General features: G+C 42.5%; 1 protein-coding gene across 1 annotated transcript in view; it reads right to left on the reverse strand.

Moving 5' to 3' along the window:
* LOC132401987 (leptin receptor gene-related protein) overlaps positions 1–17816 on the reverse strand; it is a 29922-nt gene extending 12106 nt beyond the window's left edge. Inside the window, exon 1 of the mRNA XM_059984385.1 lies at positions 17700–17816. Within this exon, the coding sequence (XP_059840368.1) occupies positions 17700–17715 (16 nt within the window). The 5' untranslated portion in view covers positions 17716–17816. The remainder of the gene's footprint in view (positions 1–17699) is intronic.
* Between the last annotated feature and the right edge of the window lie 6462 nt (positions 17817–24278).

Raw genomic sequence — 24278 nt, forward strand, 5'->3', positions numbered from 1 at the left:
CTTATTTAAGGTTAATTTTGTACCCTTAATTGATCAGATTAAATGCTTGTTTACTAAGTGGTCACCATTATCTTTATCTCTGATGGGTAGGATTAATGCTATTAAGATGGTTATTTTACCTAAGTTTTTATATATTTTTCAAGTGGTACCAATTTTTATTCTGAAATCTTTTTTTACTAATGTTGATTCAAAAATTTCCTCATATATATGGCAGAATAAAAATCCCAAGTTAGGTAAAATATACTTACAGAAGGCAAAGAAAGAAGGTGGGTTAGCATTGCCTAATTTTAGATATTATTATTGGGCAGTTAATATTAGATATTTGATATGTTGGTTGAAAGATTGGGATGGATCTTTTAGCCCTCATTGGGTGAGCCTGGAAATCAAATCAGTACCAGGTTTTACACTGGGTTCTATTTTGGGGACTTCTCGCCCTTTTGCTCTTTCTAAATTGCCGAAACGAATTAACAACCCGATAGTTAAACATACTTTACGTATATGGTTTCAATTTCGGAAATTTTTTGGGTTGACACAGTTTGTTTTAAATATTCCTATTGTATCCAATTGTTTTTTCCACCCTTCAATTATAGACCAAGCTCATTCGGCTTGGAAGACTAAGGGATTACTACGATTTTCTGACTTATTTTTGGACAATTGTTTTATGTCTTTTGAGCAATTATCGAATAAATATAATTTGCCTAGATTTCATTTTTTTAGATATTTACAGATTAGGAATTTTTTAAATACTGTACTTCCTACTTTTCCAAATTTTGTGTCTTCAGGTATTTTGGAGAGTTTGTTTGAATTAAACCCCTTTCAAAAAGGGCTTATATCAAAACTTTATAATATAATTATGAAGATACGTTCAGAGCCCCTTTATAAGACAAAAAATGATTGGGAAAGAGAGCTTAACCTTATTATTCCTATTAAGAATTGGGATAGAATTCTTCAATTAGTTAATACATCATCATCTATATATGCCAAACATTCATTAATACAGTTTAAGGTCGTACATAGGGCCCATATGTCCAAGGATAAATTGGCTCATTTTTATTCCTATATAAATCCTATTTGTGATAGATGTCAATCTGAAATAGTGTCTTTAACTCATATGTTCTGGTCGTGTCCACTTTTGAAAAAATATTGGAAAGATATTTTTGATATTATCTCTGCGGTATTGAACATTGATTTACAACCCCATCCTATTACTGCAATTTTTGGTTTACCAATGATGGACTCACTTCATTTATCTTCTTTCACCTGTCGAATGATTGCATTTCTTACACTGATGGCTAGAAGATCTATTTTATTGAATTGGAAGGAAATTAATCCTCCTACTGTTTTCATTGGTTTTCTCAAACTATGTTATGTTTAAATTTAGAAAAAAATAGAAGTGGTGTATTTGATACCTCTATTAAATATGAAAAGATATGGAGACCATTTATTCAATATTTTCATATGATGTAATATGACCCTGTTTCAAGCCTATTTGATTTTCCAGTTTTGATTTTATATATGTTGAGAGGATCGGAGTTGACGACACTGATGATTTTGTATTTTTGTGAGATATTATAAACAGCCCTTTTTTTTCTTTTTCCAGTTTTTCTTTTTCTCTTTTTCCTTTTTTGTTTTTTTCCTTGTTATTAGATTATTAGATTAGTTTTTTTGCATAATTTTTTTTCTTTTTCTTTTTTCTGTTTTTTTTTATTATATATTATGATATACCTAGATTTGCCTTGTTCATTTATATATTGTATCGTTCATGATTTGGGAATACTCATTTATACTGTAATCAATGCTTATATATTCTTTCATGTGCAGTTGAAATGCATATGTTTGTAATCCCATTATCCATGTATCAATTGTATTTTGTTGATATTAATAACAATAATAAAAAGATTGAAAAAGAAAGAAAGAAACTAATTTGCAAGGAGAATGGGACCCGGAGCAATAGTGCAGTGTAAGAAGTGCATGGAGTAAAGCCAGATCTAACATATAGAGAGGCTTTGAGGAAAGGGAAGCAGAATAAAGGGTGTAAAGGTAGTAAGGTAGAAGGGCTAAAGTGTGTGCACTTCAATGCAAGAATCATCAGGAACAAAGGTGATGAACTGAGAGCTTGGATACATGCATGGAATTATGATGTAGTGGCCATTACAGAGACTTGGCTGGCACCAGGGCAGGAATGGATTCTCAATATTTCTGGATTTCAGTGCTTTAAAAGGGATAAAGGGGGGGGGGGGGGGAGGAGGGGTGGCATTACTGGTCAGGCATACTATTACAGCTACAGAAAGGGTGGGTAATGTAGCAGGATCCTCTTTTGAGTCAATATGGGTGGAAGTCAGGAACAGGAAGGGAGCAGTTACTCTACTGGGGGTATTCTATAGGCCCTCTGGTAGCAGCAGAGATATTAAGGAGCAGATTGGGAGGCCAATTTTGGAAAGGTGCAAAAATAACAGGGTTGTTATCACGGGTGACTTTAACTTCCTTAATATTGATTGTCACTTGATTAGTTCCAAGGGTTTAGATGGGGCAGTTTGTTAAGTGTGTCCAGGATGGATTCCTGTCACAATATGTTGACAGGCTGACTAGGGGGAATGCCATACTAGATCTAGTATTAGGTAACGAACTGGATCAGGTCACAGATCTGTCAGTGGGTGAGAATCTGTGGGACAGTAATCACCGCTCCCTGGCCTTTAGCATTATCATGGAAAAGGATAGAATCAGAGAGGACAGGAAAATTTTTAATTGGGTAAGGGCAAATTATGAGGCTATAAGGCTAGAACTTGCGGGTGTGAATTGGGATGATGGTTTAAGTGTCTCTTGCAGGATGTTAGGGATAAATTTGTCCCGGTGAGGAAGATAAAGAATGGTAGGGTGAAGGAACCATGGGTGACAAGTGAGTTGGAAAATCTAGTCAGGTGGAAGAAGGCAGCATACATGAGATTTAGGAAGCAAGGATCAGATGGTGAGAATGTGAAGAGGGTAAGGGGTACATGTAGAGGTGATAAAAGGCCGGCACTGGATATGACTGGGCCGCAGACCCTATTTGACCTTAATGAGGACACTGAGGAGGAGGAGGAGGAGCAGCAGGTCCCTTCGTTGGTGAGGGCTGCAAATCCCGCCCCACCTGTACCTTCGGCACCTTCCACCCCCCTGTGCCCTTGACCCATGCACTCCCGACTTCCCTTTTCGGGATTGTCAGCTCCAGTGCACGAGTTCCAGATGACCGAAGAACTCCTCACTTGCTATAACCACCTTGAGTCCCTTATCAGATTTGCGGTAACCCCCAATTTGGGCGTCAACCTGGCAGGAAGGGATATACTCTGTCGTTTCCATCTCACCGTCACCTGCACCAGTGATGGTCTCACCCTGACCGAACCTCCTACCCATTGGGCATTCTAGCTTCACGTTCCCCCGCAATGGTGGGCGTTGGACCTCGCCCACCTCCCCTCCTGCTCGCCAGTCACCCTCGAGCCCCCATACACTCCCCATGTGACCCTTATGTCCAACCCTTCAGGACGCTCAGAAGTCTTGGCAGCCTTATTCGCCCCACTTAGGAACTGAATTCCCAATTTCAATCTTTGTCATCGTGACTGCGGAGGCAGGCAATGCCCTAGCCGCCCATGTCCCCGACTTCCTGTGGCAGCAGTCCCCTGGAATAAGCCCTCATATAACCCTCTGCGTAAATGAGGGTTATGCAGCTAAGGAATTGGGCCCTGCCGTCTTTAGGGTGCTGCAGCAGGCAGACCCTTCCCTGACAGGAAACCCGCTAGTGGAAAGTGGTAGCATTCTTTTCTTCAACAAGCAATGTGACACCTCAGGAACCCTGTACCACCATCAGCCTCCAACTGACCCCTGCTGCAAGTCCCCCCCTGAGATATGGGCAACCTCCAAGACCGACGTAGGCCTTACCCCGGTAGCCCCTGTCCAGATACAGGTAAAACCCAACTCACGATTGCCCCGGATCCTGCAGTACCCTCTCAAATCGGAAGCCGTTCAGGGTGTCCACAGGGCATCTTGGTCCCCTGCCTTTCGCCCTGTAATACCCCGATCTTAGCGGTGCCAAAGCCCGGACACCCTGAGTGGCGCCTTGTGCAAGATTTAAGGGCAATTAATAACATAATCCCTCCCCTACATGCCACCGTCCCCAACCCCGCAACCATTCTGTGCCAGATACCCGCCACTGCACGATGGTTCATCATTATAGATTTACAACACGCCTTCTTCTCCATACCCTTACATGAGGATTCACGCTACTTATTCGCCTTCACTTTCCAGGATCTCCAATACACCTGGACCCGACTTCCCCAGGGCTTTAGGGACTCCCCCACTATTTTCTCACAGACCCTTTGTGGCCAAGTGAAAGACCTCACCTTCCCTAAAAACTCAGCGCTCATCCAGTACGTTGAGGACCTGCTTTTGGCTAGCGACACTCAGTACGCTTGTGAGGACACAAACTATCTCCTCCATGCCCTACATTCCCTGGGATACGTGATTCCCCTGACAAAGGTAAACTCCGCGGCCAGACCTCCAGGACATTGCTCGTCCTGTGTCTCCCCAGACGGTGTCAAGGAATCAGGATATGCCATTGTGACCCTACACACCAGCTTAGAGGCGGCAGCCTTCCACCCACCAGTCTCGGCCCAACAGGCTGAGCTTTTCGTCCTCACTCGCGCGTGCATCCTCGCCTCGGGTCAGACAGCCAATATTTACACGGATTCACATTATGCATTTGGGGTCACTCACGATTTTGGCACACTATGGGTGCAGCGGGGCTTCCAAACGTCAGCTAGCAAAAGCATTGCCAATGGCCTCTACATTGACAATTTGCTCAAAGCCATCCAGCTCCCCAAGGAGCTTGCAATTATTAAATGTGCTGCCCACTTATTCGATGACTCTCCCGTTAGTAAAGGCAATGCCAGAGCAGACCTGGCAGCCAAGCAAGCCTCCTCCTCTAAAGCAATGACTGTGGATTCGACCCCACGCCTTCTGCCTGCCAGGCAGCTGGTTGATAGCCCAGGCATAACCGACATCGCGCGATTACAGGGGGATGCCCCTGCAGCAGAAATTGATGTTTGAAAAAAACATGGTTGTGTTATTAATAACGCAACGGGCCTCTGGCAGACCCCAGCAGGTCAGATTTGTATTCCTAATACTCTCCTGCCTGTCCTGGTCGACCGCCTCCATTCTAACACTCACCTCGGCCAGGAGAGAATGTGTATGTTGTTGTCAAAAACATGGTGGTCCCCCAGTTTGAATGAGGCAGTGGAGAGATGGGCAAAGGGTTGCTTAATTTGTCAAAAAGTAAACCCGGGTAAATCTATTAGATGTGATAAAGGGTGCACCCCAACCCCAGCAGGACCGTTTGACACATTACAAATGGACTTTATCGAGTTACCTAAGGTAAATTGTTATAAGTACTGTTTGGTTATAATCGACGTCTTTAGTAAATGGATTGAAGCCTTCCCCACAACGGAACAGCAAGGCTTCCACCGTAGTGCGGATGCTACTGAAAGAAGTTATTCCTCGTTTTGGTATCCCACGAAGACTACCATCTGATAACGGCCCACACTTCATTGGGAAAGTAAACAAAGAACTCTGCGAAATACTAAAGATTGAACAACAATTCCACTGTGCCTACTACCCCCAAGTCGCAGGAATCGTGGAACGTGCAAACGGCACCCTGAAGGACAAACTAACTAAATTGACCCTTGAAATAGGTCTAAATTGGCTTAAAGTCCTTCCCCTGGCACTGTATCATATGCGCATTACACCTCAAAGCGGTACCAGGCTAACTGCTGATGAAATAGTTTACGGGCGCCCAAACAGAACCCCATGGGGCAGTGACCAAAACCCCCCCGCCAATACAAGTAGATCTACAAGTGATGGGCGAGAAACTGCAGTGTTACCTCAAGCATTTAACTTTGTCTCTTAAGTCCCTACACACTCAGGTGAAGGAAGCCTCAAGACCTGTTCCTGAAGAGAAGGCGAGTGGCAGGCAGCAGAACCAAGAGATTGGGTGTTTATAAGGAACTGGGATCGACCCAAGCTGGGACCCCAGTGAAAAGGACTGTACCAGGTCCTCTTGCAGACCCCCTCTGCTGTCAGGGTGAAGGGTCAAGAACGTTGGATTCATCTGAGCAATTGCAAGCGCTGGACCTCAGACTCGCTAGAAACCACAGATAAATGAAGGAACTGATAAACTGACTTGATTGAACTGTTGTGTGTTTAAATTCCTTTTTCCTTGTGGTGTCACATCGTTGAAATTGTGCTCTGGCAATGGGAGGTAGGATGCTCCTGGTTATCTATATTCTTTTAGGGATAGTGGAGTATAGGACAGAGGTTGAGGGACAACTGGACGAGGAACCAAAACCCCTAAAAAGATCGAAGGGGGACATTTCAAGGCAGAAAAGGGATTGGGGTTTCCCCAAAGGCCCCACCCTTGGAAGACCCTCCTCGGAGTTTATAAGTGGCAACTATTTCCAAAACGTGCACAAACGACTGTATGGCACTACAACCATCGTTTGCTATCCCACCCCACCAGTGTCTTCTCGCTCTTTACCATTTTCCCGCACTGGGACCGTGTTGATCAGCCCTTCCAATGTGCCCCCACCAGCAAAACATTGCCTGAGGGAAAGAGGGTGGAACTCACCGATGACTCTTCCACAGCCCCGGCCGCGGACTGTTTATTCCCCCCGTCCAACAGGTGGATGAGAAAGGAACTCTGGTGGGAGGGGAATCCCAAGCCCCCAAAAGGTGACCAAGTATATGAGAACTGCTTCTTTGGAACAGGGTGGGGGTGTTCAGACATGTATGTCTCAAAAAACATCACCTGCCTCTCCAAGCCCTGTAGGAAAAGGGAGTGTCACCAACACCAAGGACCCCTTAGGGATCTCTTGCTCTTGCCATGAGACAAAGTGCCAGTCCCTGGCCAAGGGGGTGCAACTTCTTTGTGGGGAGAGGAGCCGCACCCACCTCCGAGTCGACGATCAGGTATTCCTACGACCCAAATATTGCAGGGGTGCCCCTGCCGGTATAGCAGAATGAAGTGATACCATACACCTAAAGGGTGAGGGTTGCACTGAGACCATGTATACCCTCCCGGGGTATTTTTTATTCTACAACGGCATTGCCACCAACTTCCTGAAGTACCCTTACCCTTCCTCGGTGGCCTATGGCACCCTCCTCCCTACAGCGGTCCCTTGCCCTGGAACTTGGGGTCCCTCACGCCGCCCGCCTAGGAGGTACAAGAGAGAGGTCTCCCAGGAATTTTGTGCAGAATACCAAGTCCTGACCACCCTAACCGTAGGTCAGATGGCCAGATACGGGGCTGCTGCCTTTTTCTCTTTGGGGGCATCAGGAGCTGCTATGGCGGCCCACAATCGGAACTATCTGGCCTGTGGTCTCATGAGCCTCGGGAACGCCAGCAGGGGAGCATTAAGACTCATAACTGACAGCCTTAACCAACTGCGGCTCTTCTCCATGCAAAACCACTATGCACTTGATTATCTCCTCGCCAGGGTGGGAGGGCTCTGTGCCATCGTAAAGGACAAATGCAAAATGGGGCTAGACGATGCTACCGCCAACATAACACGGTACATGAACAAAACAGATGAACAGTTAGGATCCATCAAGGAAGGAACAGGTTGGGCAGGGTGGGGGGACTGGGGACTAAGTGCGTGGAAGGACTGGTTGATCAATGGGGCTATTTAAGCGCTGATGGCTATTAACGGGATTTTTGTCTCTATCGCCGTTGTTATATGTGTCCTAAACCGCATGATGGCCTCACTAGGGGACCTGCTGCCAGCTACGCCACTGATGATAATGCTGGCAACCAGCGAGGCCACCGAACTCCTCGAACCCGCACCAGAGGATTTTCACGATATTGACAAGTGATCATTTCATGATCACAGGAGGGAACAAAAATGTGAAGGGGGTAAGGGGTACGTGTAGAGGGGGTGGGCGAGGGGTAAGTGTAGCAAAATATGTAGACAGGACAAGAGAGAGGTACATCATTGGGGAAGTAAGGAGAGGTAGCTAAGATAAGGTGCCAGGCCAGACGTGGAGACCACAAGGAAAAGGGAACCTGCAACCACAAGACAATGTGCTTGGCAAAGTATTTTGAGGATACCTATTTCAAGTGTTTTGAAGTGTGTCAGTATTAATTTTAAGTATTACGCTTTAACCTTTGCTAATTCTGAGTATTTCGCATGCTTAGCTATGCAATAGCCAATCAATTGATGAATTTGAATCGGTAACCATATTTGCGAATGTAGTACCCTGCTTTTGGGTATAAGTATGACTTTTGTAAACCGACAAATTGGGAGTTGGCTACCTTACGCCCGAAGTGCATGGGGCTGCGAACTCCTCTCTGAATAAAAACCGTTTCAGAGGTAATTTCGTGTCTCTGGTGTTTTTCCTCAACTGAGCAGGTAACAGTTACAGGTTGACATGGGTCTATTGAGGAATATAAGGTGGCAAGAAAGGAGCTGAAGAAGGGGCTGAGAAGAGCAAGAAGGGATCATGAGAAGGCCTTGGTGAGTAGGGCAAAGGAAAACCCCAAGGCATTCTTCAATTACGTGAAGAACAAAAGGGTGACAGGAGTGAAGGTAGGACTGATTAGAAAAAAAAATTAAGTAAAATAGGGCTATCAAGAACAAAGCTTTTCAGAGTAAAAAATTTACGAAATTGAAACCAAATTCGCAATGTATGTTTGACAACAGGGTTGGATATCTGTTTATTGAATTTAACTAAATCAGCAGAAAGAGAAGAACCCAGAACGGAGAATAGAGAATATCCCTGTGCCTCATTGCATTCTAAATTTACCCACTGTGGGCACAATGGTGAATCCAAATCTGATTTCCAATAAATTAAGTTACGAATATTATTCGCCCAATAGTAAAATCTAAAGTTAGGTAGAAGGACTGATTAGAGATAAAGGTGGGAAGATGTGCCTGGAGGCTATGGAAGTGAGTGAGGTCCTTAATGAATACTTCTCTTCAGTATTCACCAATGAGAGGGAACTTGATGATGGTAAGGACAATATGAGTGAGGTTGATGTTCTGGAGCAGGTTGATGTTAAGGGAGAGGAGGTGTTGGAGTTGCTAAAATATATTAGGATGGATAAGTCTCCGGGGCATGATGGAATATTCCCCAGGCTGCCTCACGAGGCGAGGGAAGAGATTGCTGAGCCTCTGGCTAGGACAGGGGTGGGCAAACTTTTTGACTTGTGGGCCAGAAAGGGTTCTAAAATTTGACAGGGGGGCCGGACCAGGAGCAGATGGACGGAGTATTTTAGTAATACACCTCATAAGAGAAAATAAAATATCATGGGATATGTAGAAAACATGTGCTTTAATTTCAATTGAAAATGAACAAATGCATTACAACAAAATATCTGTCTTTGAAGTCCCATGGTATTTAGCTATTTATTGAAATGACTTTTAAAACACTGAAAATTAAATGAAAAAATACAGCTTTTTTAATAGTAACAGTTATTATTTTAAAGCACTGAAAATTCTGTTATCCTTCAAGATATTATCATCATCACTCTCTTCCTGACTGTCTTTATTTCAAAAACGGTAGTAGATGCAGGTCTTTCTCTCAAACTATTTCTTATTTGAGCTTAGAAAAAATTAGAAGCACTATTTTTGACTCATCAATTAAATTTGAAGAAACTTGGGGACCGTTCATTCGACACTTTCATATGAATTAATTTGGCCTCTTCCAGACCTTTTCTCTTTTTATTCTTGTTCTGGTATGGAGTTCCGGAGTTTTTGATGCTATCATATACATATAAACTGTTATTACTGCCCATGTTAGTTTAGTTTAGGTTTAATTTTTTTTTCAATATATATTTTTTTCTTGTATTTTTAATTTTTTTTTTCTTTTGATGATTATTCTTACTTTTTTTCATGTATAATTATTATAGGCTTGATTGATTAATGTACTATTTTTTTGCTGATATTTTAATAAGATATTGTTATCTTATTACTAATTCAACTTCAAGTCTAGTGCACTTATAACCTATTCAATATTATGATATGTTTTTTTTATATATGAAATTCAATAACATGATTGAAAAAGAAAGGAGATGCAGGTCTACTTGTCCTGCTCCTTCTTATTCAATTGTCCCCTGTGCCAAAACTCAACAACGACCAGCACAAAGACAGAACACTGACAGCGCGCCAGTATGCGGAGCGCGTTATTTGATCTGGAGCGCATTTTTTATTTTGAGAACGTACGTGCACCTGTGCACTACTCATGTCCATCACTTAACAGAAATGACATGTAACATGTAAGGCTTATTGAAAAAAATATTTTCAAATGCATTTTTTACATAATACAACGAAGAAACTTGTTTTTAATTTCAGTGGGAACAGTGTTGTTGGTCTCCCTTTTTAGCCAGCGCATCAAAGTCTGGATTTAGTTTTGTTGTGGCGATTCTCAGGATGGATCTGAGGTGTTGGTCAGTTAACTTGGATCTGTGGCTGGCTTTGTTGATGTTCATGACGCTGAACGGCTGTTCACACAAATAGGTCGAGCCGAACAAAGAGTAAAGCGCAAATGTGGAGTAATACGCTGCACCTCAACAAAGGTCAATGTATATACAGTGCGTCATCTATTGGGAAAACGCCAGAATTGCAGGGAAAAAACGTTAACAAGGTTTATTAATATAATTTCATCAAGTTCTGCGGGCCGGATTAAAAAGCTTAACGGGCCGCATATGGCCCACGGGCCGTAGTTTGCCCATGCCTGGGCTAGGATCTTTATGTCCTCATTGTCCACGGGAATGGTACCGCAGGATTGGAGGGAGGCGAATGTTGTCTCCTTGTTCAAAAAAGGTAGTAGGGATAGTCCGGGTAATTATAGACCAGTGAGCCTTACGTCTGTGGTGGGAAAGCTGTTGGAAAATATTCTTAGAGATAGGATCTATGGGCATTTAGAGAATCAAGGTCTGATCAGGGACAGTCAGCATGGCTTTGTGAAGGGCAGATCATGCCTAAAAAGCCTGATAAAGTTCTTTGAGGTGGTGACCAGGCATATAGATGAGGGTAGTGCAGTGGATGTGATCTACATGGATTTTATTAAGACATTTGACAAGGTTCCACACAGTAGGCTTATTCAGAAAGTCAGAAGGCATGGGATCCAGGGAAGTTTGGCCAGGTGGATTCAGAATTAGCTTGCCTGCAGAAGGCAGAGGGTCATGGTGGAGGGAGTACATTCAGATTAGAGGGTTGTGACTAGTGGTGTCCCACAAGGATCCGTTCTGGGACCTCTACTTTTCGTGATTTTTATTAACGACCTGGATGTGGGGGTAGAAGGGTGGGTTGGCAAGTTTGCAGACGCCACAAAGGTTGGTGGTGTTGTAGATAGTGTAGAGGATTGTCGAAGATTGCAGAGAGACATTGATAGGATGCAGAAGTGGGCTGAGAAGTAGCAGAAGGAGTTCAACCTGGAGAAGTGTGAGGTGGTTCACTTTGGAAGGACAAACTCCAAGGCAGAGTACAAAGTAAATGGCAGGATACTTGGCAGTGTGGAGGAGCAGAGGGATCTGGGGGTACATGTCCACAGGTCCCTGGAAGTTGCCTCACAGGTAGATAGGATAGTTAAGAAAGCTTATGGGGTATTAGCTTTCATAAGTCGAGGGATAGAATTTAAGAGACACGATGTAATAATGCAGCTCTATAAAACTCTGGTTAGGCCACATTTGGAGTACCGTGTCCAGTTCTGGTCGCCTCACTATAGGAAGGATGTGGAAGCATTGGAAAGGGTACGAGGAGATTTACCAGGATACTGCCTGGTTTAGAGAGTGTGGATTTTGATCAGAGATTAAGGGAGCTAGGGCTTTACTCTTTGGAGAGAAGGAGGATGAGAGGAGACATGATAGAGGTGTACAAGATATTAAGAGGAATAGATAGAGTGGACAGTCAGCACCTCTTCCCCAGGGCAGCACTGCTCAGTACAAGAGGACCTGGCTTTAAGGTAAGGGGAGGGAAGTTCAAGGGGGATATTACAGGAAGGTTTTTCACTCAGAGAGTGGTTGGTGCGTGGAATGCACTGCCTGAGTCTGTGGTGGAGGCAGATACACTAGTGAAGTTTAAGAGACTACTAAACAGGTATATGGAGGAATTTAAGGTGGGGGTGAGATATATGGGAGGCACGGTTTGAGGGTCGGCACAACATTGTGGGTCATAGGGCCTGTAATGCGCTGTACTATTCTATGTTCTATGTATATCCTTTTCCCCCTCAATCTTAAAACTGCAGAATTAAATACATTAAAGGGTTTGTGTTGAAATATGCATACTTTTGAACACAAACTAACTTTAAATCTTACTAGTGGCTGACACTCAAGTCTTGGTACTTTCAGACAAATTTGATTAACAATCTTGAATTTAAAGAAAAAGCCATTAGCAATGATGACCACAAATCTGCCATCCTTACTAGTCTGGCCTAACTGCAGTTTGAGACAAACCAATATGATTGACACTTAAAAAGTTCTTTGAAATCTATCAATATATTGAAATTCTGATATTTATGGATTGGACTGTAGTTCATATTGGCTTCTTCCAGCTCTATGTTTTTTTTCATGTTCTTACCATTCTTTCTTGTATTGGGGGCTGGGGGTTGGGTGATCTGTTAGTTTTTGAGCGAGAGAGGGGTTGGGGTGTTAGCAGTTTGTTAATTTTTGTTTCTTTATCTTTTTTAATCTTTATCTTTAGCTGGGAATTGCTTGCTCTGGACTCCCCAACCTGATGGAGCAGGACCACTAAAGGAGCGTATGCAGCAGAAATCAGACGCACCGCAGAGGCTCAGAGGAAACGCGCCGCGCGCAAGGCTCGAGCTACCTCCACTTCCACTGCAGCACCTACCCTCATGTGTCCCACATGTGGGTGAGCTTTCAGGGCTGAGATTGGCCTCATCAGTCACCTCTGGACCCACAGTCACAAACCTTCCACCTGACAGAAGTCATGGTCGTCTTCAACTCCGAAGGACGAACAACACAACATCTTTTTGTGAAGGGGGGATTGACATCTTTCTTTCAACTACTGGCATGGTTTTTGTATTCTATGGCTATCTGGAGAAGTCAAATTTCACAGCTGTATTCTGCATACATTGATAATAAAATTAACCTTTGAAATATATCAATAAATCACCAAGTTCCAGTACAATTAGGGATGGAAAATAAGTGCGAGCCTTACAAAAATGATACCCAAATTCTGGAAGATGTATAAAAATAATCATCAAGATTCAGCATGTGCACTACACAGAAAATGCCTACATTATAGCTGTTCAGGTGATGGAAGTTTGCCCTTACGATTTCACAAGTAATTACCCAAAGATTTAAGAAATGGAATAAAACTTGCTCTTACAAAATAGGGAGAAAATAAGAATCAAAAAACTGTTTTTTGTTCCATCTCAGTTCAACTGACTCATGTGCAACTGAGACAATTTCACATAACAGAATATTGTGCTATGGATAATTTTCTAGGAATGCAAACTTCCCATTATGTGAGGCATACTATTTAACATTTTTCAAAGTATTGTGAATTTACTTAACATACAACATGCTCCTGTATTAACTGTAGAAACAGTGTTCCGGTTTGAATTATAATAAAAGAAACAGAATAATGTTTTGGATATACATGATGTGTTCTTCTTTTCAATTATTTAAACAGCACACCCATTCCTCCACCACAGATTGTTACAGGAACTTCATGAATCCTCAGTGTGAAATCCATCATGTTGCTTGTACAGTCATGTTCATTTGTCATTACAGATCTTATTTGATAACTGTATTTCTTCTACATTTCATTAGTCTAATTCCTCCAAACCTCTCAACCCTTGAGCATCCTGCATGCTACTGAGTAATATTTGTTTTCAACAAATTGCATGCTTCCATCAATCTGAGCTTTTCCTTCTCTAGAATAGTAACACCAAGATCAAGAATGGTGACAAACCCCTCCCCACCCCTCACATTAACCTATCACCAAACTTTGAGTTTGGTCCAGTGCAAACATTCAGGCTGAAGCAGGAAATTGCAGAACTCAGCCCACTTTACAACTTGAGAATTCTCCTAGTGAATATTTTAGTATGCTTTGGTGGAGGAGCTTGGAACATAAGTGGCAGTTTGGACAGCTCCTCAAACATCTTTGGTAAAGAAGGGAGTCTTTAGCCAATCACATAAAACATAGAAAATAGATGCAGGAGTAGGCCATTCGGCCCTTCGAGCCTGCACCGCCATTCAGTCTGATCATGACTGATCATCCAACTCAGAACCCTGTACCTGCTTTCTCTCCATACCTCCTGGTCCCTTTAGCCACAGGGGCCATATCTAACTTCCTCTTAAATATGGCCAATGAACCAGCCTCAACTGTTTCCTGTGGCAGAAAATTCCACAGATTCACCGTTCTGTGTGTGAAGAAGTTTTTCCTCATATCCTTCCTAAAAGGCTTCCCCTTTATCCTGAAACTGTGACCCCTCGTTCTGGACTTCCCCAACATCGGAAACAATCTTCCTGCATCTAGCCTGTCCAATCCCTTTAGAATTTTATACGTTTCAATAAGATCCCCCCTCAATCTTCTAAATTCCAGTGAGTATAAGCCTAAAAGGTTAACCTTCAGGGTATACTGCACAAGGACTCCCAAGTCCCTTTGCAAATCTACATTTTGAATTCTGTCCCCATATAAATAATAGTCTGCCTGTTTATTTCTTCTACCAAAGTGCATGACCATACTTCACTTCCCTGACACTCTTGAATGTGCAGTATACTGCAGACATCTTTCAACTGTGAATACTGATGCAAGGTGTGCATTCAGTTTCTCTGCCATCTCTACATCTCTCATTACAATATCTCTAGCGTCATTTTCTACTGGTCCTATCTCTACCCTCAACTCTCTTTTACCCTTTATATACTTAAAAAGCTTTTAGTATTTTCTTTGATATTAGTCACCAGCTTCCTTTCATAATTCATCTTTTCCTTCCTAATGACCTTCTTAGTTTCTTTCTGCAAATTTTTAAAAGCTTCCTAATCCTCTATCTTCCCACTAGCATTGGCTTCCTTGTAGGCCCTCCCTTTTGCTTTTACTTTGGCTTTGACTTCACTTGTCAGCCACGGTAGTGTCCTTCTTCTACTCAAAATTTCTTTGGAATATATCTATCTTGCGCTTCCCTCATTTTTCGCAGAAACTCCTGCCAATGCTGTTCTGCTGTCCTTCCTGCTAGTGTCCTGTTCCAGTCAACTCTGGCCGTTTTCCTCTAATGCCATTGTATTTCCTTCATTCCACTGAAATACCAACACATTGGAAATTAGTTACTCCTTCTCAAATTTCAAAGTGAACTCAATCATATTGTGATCACTGTTCCCACTAGGGAACCTTAACCTCTCTTATCACTTCCAGATTATTTCATTGATGGAAACACCTGACTCCAAATAGCTTTTGTGGAAGGGATTACCCCAGAGGTTCACATGGATTTTTGAACTAGACTGTAATTGTTTAAGCAGTGTACTCAGCATTGATGAAAAGTAATATGATTGTGTGTCATTAGTTTAGGCAGATTGTGTTTGTCTGTTATTGTGACTTAGATGAAGATCAGACCACATTTTACGAGCAATTAATACAAAAAAAAGGTAATTGCAGAGGGTTCAGAAACTTTTTCTTGCAATTGTACCTGGGTGGCTGTCGGAAGGGGGCAAGGAAATAGGCAGCCTGTGCAAAGTACCCCTCTGGCAATTCTCCTCAGGATGTATACTACTTTGGATACAGATTGGGGGGGGGGGGGGGGCGGATGGAAATTGACCTACCAAGGAAAAGCCACAGTGAGCAGGTCACTGGCACTGAGTCTGTCTCTGTGGCTCAGAAGAGAAGGAGGGAAAAGAGGAATGCAGTAGTGTTAGGGGTTTCCAGTTAGGGGAGCAGACAAAAGATTCTGTGGATGTAATAAAGACACCCCGACGGTATTTTGCCCCCCAGATTCCAGGGTCAGAAATGTCTAAGATCATGTCTACAGCATTCTAAAGGGAAAAGAAGAACAGCCAGAAGATGTGGTACATATTGGAACCAATGACATAGTTAGGAAATGGTAGGACGTCCTCAAAAGAGAAAAACAACCACTGAAATTTACAGTTTAATTTCTTCCACTAAGCCAATACTTAACCAATATCCTCTTGGCTCCTGTGTTATCACGGTTAACCGTCTCCATTATCTCCAGGAATTCAATCATTTCAGCCAAATACAATTTGCTTTAAGTAATCTTTTGATTTAGCTACTCCATTTATTGCACCTGGCAAGTTATCAATAACATGTCCATCAAAATACTAGACTGTCTGGTTCCCTCTAATGTCACTATTTGCCTGATAAACTGTACAGCATGGACAGCAATATCTTTCAATAAAAATATGAGAAGGTCAATACCTCACCACAATTTTTGCTCTGAAGAGCCATACTCAACCATTCAGAATATCAAAGAGAAACCAGACCCAGACATCCTATCTGACTCAAAACTGAGTTTCACTCCCAAACTAAATATATCACTTCCTATGTATAATAATACTTATTTACACCTTATGGGCGGAAACAACCGATTACAGCTTTGTCACTTCTCAGTATGACTATTCCAGTAAGCTTCCGGCTGAAACCTTTCTCCCGCCGTACATAAACTCAAAACAAATTAAAACACTGCTGCCCGTATACCAACTCATACCAGCCTACATTATCTTCACATTAGTTATCCGTTTTAAGAGCTGATCAACATCTCTGTAACCTTTTCCACTCAAAACAATTCTACCCGTGGAGTTTATCAACTTATTAGTTTTTCATTGGCAGCTTTCAGTAGCATTCACTGCCCAAGTCTCTCTGTATCTGTATCCCTGAATTAAAATCCAGTTCCTTTATCACGTCTCTCTATGGGCCTCAGATACCAATTTGTGTAAGCAACTTGAGAAATTGGCTCTAGCAAAAATAAGTTACAGCTGAAGATCTTGAGGAAGAATCCTCATCCACACTCAACACATCTTTTCTTAACTGATGAAAAACTATTTGCTAATTTGAAACATTTTTTTTTCCTCACGGTAGTGAGAAGCACAATCAGTATTTAACCCCGTTAAATAAAAACCGAGCAAATCAAAACATAAACTGCTGGAGAAACTCAGTTGATGAGTCAACATCTGTAGAGGGAACTGTCCATTTTCCTCCAGATGTTGCCAACAGTTGTTTTTATTGCTCCAGATTCCAGCATCTGCAGTCTCTTGTATCTAACGTTTCAGAGCAGAAATAAGAAGGAAATTGCCTTCACTAAAGTATGTTTCGGCTTGAAGATATTCAATCATCAGAATGATACTGAGTGGTATACAGCATCAGAGTTCCATCTCAGATACTATGACCCTACACAAGGGAAGGAGGGACTACGCCCGACTCTCAGTTGCAGGACAGGAGCTCCCGCTGTTGTCCTGTACGACTGACACTCATTGTCAGGGCTTCACAAGTGAAGAGCGGCACTTGGGAGGAGTTCCGCTGCTGACCAACAAGATCCAGCTTCCCAGGAGAAGCCGAGGTTTTTCGCTGTGAATATGGCGACAATGTGATTTCCGACCGAGCGGGGACCAACCCCCGTCATCCCGCTGAGGCCTCTACTGTATCTGAGGCCTCACTGCGAGATTCCAAACGCAGTTTCCTGGGCACTGTTAAGGCGCATCCTACCTTTAATCCCCGCCATCTTCCTGCTGATCCAACTCTGCTGTCACCCTTCCCCTACCAACCGAAAACCATCCAATCAGCGACGCTGCCACGGCGGCGGCCGGCCAACGCGTACCACCCTTTCACCAATCAGCAAACACTGCAAACCATCTGACCAATAGGCACTCGCAACCTGCCGGAGGATTCGCCTTTTATTACTGAAGGAGCGGAGGTCACCAATCCACGAACCGTTCAGGCTGAGTAACCAATCATATGGAAGATCAGCCCGTCAATCATCTTGAGGGCACAATCTCACAACTTGGCTGAATTCTTGTTTGCCGAAGGAAAAAATGTATTTGTTCAACCACTTCCATTCCGTGCCGTAGTGAGGGATTGAAAATAATTTGTAAATATAAGTATTTTATAAATAAATAGTCCATATCAGCAGGAAGAGAAATTCCGTATTCAAAGCATATTGTACAATATGAAAGAGTTTAAATACGCAGAAATCCTGGGAATAAAATGCTACTTTTGTCGAAACGTTATCCTGAAATTACTGGATTGCCATGATTCAATTAATAATCTGGCTCGGGGACAGAGGGTGGGGAACCAAATATAACGCTTCCGAGTTTCGGGTACACAAAACTAAATGACAATGGGAACAGAGTCACTGGGAAGTACAGCACAGAAACAGGCCCTTCTGCCCGTCCAGTCTGAAACAGTTTGAACTGTCTGCTCCCAAACAGTAATAACGATAAGAACAAGCTTCAAGCCGAACTTAGTCAAACTTAGTGCAGATACTACTGGCATTTCAAAAGGCAAGTGGTTTGTTGACCTTGGTTAAAAGAGGATTTGTGCATAAAACTAGAGATTATTGGGAAATTGCATTAGAAGACAGAACAATAAAGAGTAAATGTAAAATAATATATCTCTGTAAAATAATATCGGTTTGAGATAAAATAGCAGAAAAACTGATCCATCCCAGGGAGAAACCACAATATTAAAATAATATTAAATGAAGGAAGCTGTTAACGGCATTGCCAAGCCAAAAACAAAACAATAAGCTTGAGGATTGGGCAGAAATCAGGAATTAGCCAAGCAGGACTAAGGCTTTGATAAGAAAAGAGAGACAAACACAAAAATAATCTACTGAGCAACACAAGAAATTAAATTGGGTGTGTCTCTTACAAAATATGACAGCATAAGTCACACGGGTAATAAGGAAATGGCAAAAAATAAATAAATGAATATTCTGTGTCTGCCTTTATGTAAGGCAGAAAACCAGGAAATAATGAAGAACTACAGATTTAGGGTGAATAAAGGCTTCAAAGGAATTAGCAGTATTATTTATAAGTATTGGAAAAAATTATCATAAGTGAAGAGCAATAAATCCCCAGGACCTAATGAGATGCACTCTACAGTTCTGAAGGATGCCGCTAAGAAAAAAGTGGATTTGCAAGTTGTCATGTCAAATTCCAAATTTTTGAAATGGTTCCACAGATTGGAACATACTAATTGCAATCTTACTATTTAAAAAAGGGGTAAAAATAGAATTATAGACCAGTTGCTGTGATATTCCTGATAAAGCAATCACTTTGAATTTGCCATGAGAGATAATAGTGATTTCGGGAAAAAATGATAGGACTGAACAGACTCAGTATGGATGTGTGGAAGATTAATCTCTTTGAAGCACTTAAGGTTGGAAAACGCTGAAAAGATAAGGGAAGCCTATCGATATGTTGTACTTGTGTTTGCATAAGTCCACACAGGCGATAAACTACCATTTAACAGATTATTAAACAAAATAAGAACCATGGTGTTAGAGATAATATAGTGACATGGCTGAGGATTGGTTAATGTGAAAGAAACAAAGTCCCAATGAGACATTTTCAATAGAACATAGAAATCCACAGCACATTACAGGCCCTTAGATCAACTATGGTGTGTCGAACATTTAACCTACTCTAGAAACTGCCTAGAATTTCTCTACTGCATTGCCTCTATTTTTCTAAGTTCCATGTACCTATCTAAGAGTCTCTTAAAAGACCCTATTGTATCCACCTCTACCATCATCACTGGCAGTGCATTCCATGCACTCACCACTCTCTGTGTGGAAAACTTACCTCTGATATTGATGCACCATCAATAACTCACTCTGAGACGTAAGGCGAGATATCGGCTTTATTGACTGGAAGAAGGAACCAGCAGTGAGTGACCACCATACTACATCCTGGAGACTGAGAGGCCGGGCTCAGGCCTCGATCGCCTTTAAACCGGGGTCTGTGGGAGGATCCACAGGAGCAGTCAGCAGGGGGCGTGTCCAGACAGGTATATGTGGTTCACCACAGATATCCCCCCTGTCTCTACTTCCAAGAACTATAAAACTATGCCCCCTTGTGTTAACTACTTCAGCCCTGGGAAAAATCCTCTGGCTGCCACATGATCAATGCCTCTCATTTTCTTATACACCTTTATCAGGTCACCTCTCATCCTCTGTCGCTCCAAGGAGAAAAGGCCAAGTTCACTCAGCCTATTCTCATAAGGCATGCTCTCCAATGCAGGCAACATCCTTGTAAATCTCCGGTGACCAGAACTGAACGCAGTACTCCAAGTGGGGTCTAGCTAAGATCTTATATACCAGTAACATTACCTCATGGTTCTTGAACTTAATCTCATGGTTGATGAAGGCCAACACACCATACACCTTCTTAACAACACTGTCAACTTTGACACGGACCCCAAGATCTTGGTCATTCTCCACACTGCAAGAGTTTTACCATTAATATGATACTCTGTCTTCAAATTTGACCTACCAAAGTAAACCACTTCACTTTTATTTGGGTTGAACTCTATCTGCCACTTCTCAACCCTGTACTGCATCATATTAATGTCCCACTGTAACCTCTGACAACCCTCCAGATTATGCACAACACCCCTAACTTTTGTCTTTTGTGTCATCAGCAAACTTACTAACCCACCCTTCTACTTCCTCATCCAGCTCATTTATAAAAATCACAAAGGGTGGGGGGGGGGGGGTCCCAGAACAAATCCCTGGAGAACACCATTGGTCACTGACCTCCATGCAGAATACAAACCATCTACAACCACCATTTGCTCTCTGTGAGCAACCAAATTCTGCATCCACAGAGCAAAGTCTCCTTACTTTCTGAATGAGCCTCGCATGGGGAACCTCATCAAATGCTTCAGTGAAATCCACATACACTGCAACCACTGCTCTACCTTCAATGTGTTTTCTTACATCCTCACATAATTAAATCAGGCTCATAAGGCACAACCTGTCCTTGACAAAGCTATGCTGACTATCTCTAATCAGATTATGTCTCTCCAAATACTCATTAATCCTGCCTCTCAAGATCTTCTCCAACAACTTGCCCACCACTGAAGTAAGACTCACTGGTCTATAATTTCTTGGGTTATCTCTATTCTCTTTTTTGAACAAGGGAACAACATTTACAATCCTTTGGTACTTCTCCCATCCCTATTGATGATGCAAGGATCATTGCTAGAGGCACAGCAACCTCCTCCCTCTCCTCCCACGGTAGCCTGGGGTATATCTCATCTAGATCCGGCAACTTACCTAACTTTTCAAGTGTTCTAGCACATCCTCTTTCTTAATGTCCATATGCTCAAGTGTTTCAGTCTGCTGTAAGTCATCCCCACAATTGCCAAGGTCCTTTTCCCTGGTGAATACTGAAGCAAAGCATTCATTAAGCACCTCCGCTACCTCCTCCAACTCCAGTCCCACATTTCCACTATCGCATCTGATTGGTCCTATTCTCACATGGCTCAACCTCTTGCTCTTCATATACCTATAGAATACCTTGGGCTCTTCTGTACTCATGCTCATCAAGACATTCTCATGGGAGGCAGTCCTGAAGAGAGAAATTAGGGAGTTAAGGAGAAAGCTGAAAGGCAGGACCTCCAGGGTAGTAATCTCAGGATTGCTGCCTTTGCCACTTGCTAACAAGTGCAATTAATGTGTGGCTGAGAGACTGGTGTAGGGGTCAGGGCTTTGGGTTCCTGGATTATTGGGGCATCTTCTGGGGAGGTACGACCTATACAAAAAGGACAGGTTACACCTGAACCCAAAGGGGTCCGATATCCTAGCAGGCACATTTAATAGAACTGTTAGAGAGGATTTAATCTAATTTGGCAGGGGGATGGGAACCAGACTGATAGGGCTGAGGAAGAGGGAAACAAAAATAAATCAAAGATAGCGTGCAACAGAGATGATAAAAAGGACAGGCAGGAAAGAGGCATAATCACAGCCAATGGGGTGAGTTATGGGGCAATAGAGGTATGGTGCAATTAAAACAGAAAGCAACTAATACTGGACTAAAAGTGTTATATTTGAATGCATGCAGCATAAGAAATAAAATGGACAATTTTGAAATTCAGCTACAGATTGGCAAGTATGACATTGTGGCCATCCCTGAAACTTGGCTGCCATTGGGAGTGGAACATCCAAGGATATACGGCATATTGCAAAGATAAGGTTAGTAGACAGAGGGGGTGGTGTGGCCCTGTGTATACAAAATAATATTAAATCATTAGAAAGGAATGACATAGGATCAGAAAGTATAGCGTCTCTATGGGTTCAGTTAAGAAATGGCAAGGGTAAAAGGACACTAATGGCAGTTGTATATAGGCCTCCAAACAGCAGCCGGGATGGGGATTACAAATTCCAGCAGGAGATAGAAAAGGCATGTCAGAAGGGCAACGTCATGATAATTGTTGGGGATTTTAACATGAAAGTGGATTGAGAAAACCAGGCCAGTACTGGACCTCAAGAGAGACAATGTGTAGAATGTCTAAGGGATGGCTTTTTAGATCAGCTTGTTGTTGAGCCCACTAGGGGATCAGCTGTGCTGGATTGGGTGTTGTGCAATGATCCAGAGGTGATAAGAAAGTTTAAGATTAGGAACCCTTAGGGAACAGTGATCACAACAGGATCGAGTTCACTTTGAAATCTGAGAAGGATAAACTAAATTCCAATGTGTCGGTATTTCAGTGGAATAAAGGAAATTACAATGGCATGAGAGGGCAACTGGCCAAAGTTGACTGGAAAGGGACACTAGCAGGAAGGACAGCAGAGCAGCAATGGCTGCATTTTCTGTGAAAAATGAGGGATTCAAGGCAGATATATTCCAAATAAGAAGAAATTTTCAAATGGAAGGACACTACCATGGCTAACAAAGTCATGAGGCAAAGTAATAGCAAAAGAGAGGGCATACAAGGAAGCTAAAGCTAGTGGGAAGATAGGGGATTGGGAAACATAAAAATTTGCAGAAGGGAACTAAAGGTCATCAGGAAGGAAAAGATGAATAATGAAAGGAAGTTGGCAACTAATATCAAAAAAGATATTAAAAGATTTTTTAAAGTATATGAAGGGTAAAGGAGAGTTGAAGGTGGATATAGGACTGATAAAAAATGCGCTGGAGATATTGTAATGAGGGATGCAGAAGCAGGAGAACTGAATGTGTATTTTGCATCAGTCTTCGCAATACATCTGCAGTATACTGGGCATTAAAGAGTGTTAGGGAAGTAAAGTATGTGCAGTGAAAATTACAACTGAGAAGGTGCTCAGGAAACTTAATAGCCTGACGGTGGATAAATCCCCTGGACCTGATGGAATGCATCCTCACGTTCTGAAGGAAGTAGATCTTTCAAGAATCGACCGATTCTGCCATTGTACCAGATGACTGGAATATTGCAAATGTTACTCCACTATTTAAGAAGGGTGGGAGGCAGCAGAAACGAAACTATAGACCTGTTAGCCTGACATTAGTGGTTAGGAAGTTGTTGAAATCGACTGTTAGGAATGAGATTAGGGAGTACCTGAGGCACATGACAAGATAGGCCAAAACAAGCATGGTTTCCTGAAAGGAAAATTCTGCCTGACAAACATACCGCAATTTTTTTGAGGAAATTACAAGCAGGGTAGACAAAGGAGATGTAGTAGATGTGGTGTACTTGGAATTTCAGGAGGCCTTTGACAAGGTGTCACACATAAGGCTGCTTAGCAAGATAAGAGTCCATGGAATTACAGGGGAGTTACTAGCATGGGTGGAGCATTGGTTGATCAGCAGAAAACAGAGTGGGAATAAAGGGATCCTATTCTGGCTGGCTGCTGGTTACCAGTGGAGTTCCACAGGGGTCGGCATTGGGTCTGCTGCTTTTTACAATGTATATCAATGATTTGGACTATGGGATTAATAGATTCATGATTAAATTTGCCGATGACACAAAGATAGGTGGAGGAGCGGGTAGTGTTGAGGAAACAGAGAGCCAGCAATGAGACTTAGATAGTTTAGGGGAATAGGCAAAGAAGTGGCAAATAAAATACAATGTTAGAAAGTGTATGGTCATGCACTTTAGTGGAAGAAATAAATAGTCAGATTATTATTTAGATGGGGAGAGAATTCAAGATGAAGAGATGCAAAGTGAGAGTCCTTGTGTGGGATACCCTAAGTGTTAACCACCAGGTTGAGCCAGTGGTGAAGAAGGTGAATGTAGGGTTGGCATTCATTTCTAGATGGGTACAGATTAGATATGGCAAAGTTATTTCCCATTGTAGCAGAG

Source organism: Hypanus sabinus, chromosome 11 (genome assembly GCF_030144855.1).
Source record: "Hypanus sabinus isolate sHypSab1 chromosome 11, sHypSab1.hap1, whole genome shotgun sequence".
NCBI classification, from domain to species: domain Eukaryota; kingdom Metazoa; phylum Chordata; class Chondrichthyes; order Myliobatiformes; family Dasyatidae; genus Hypanus; species Hypanus sabinus.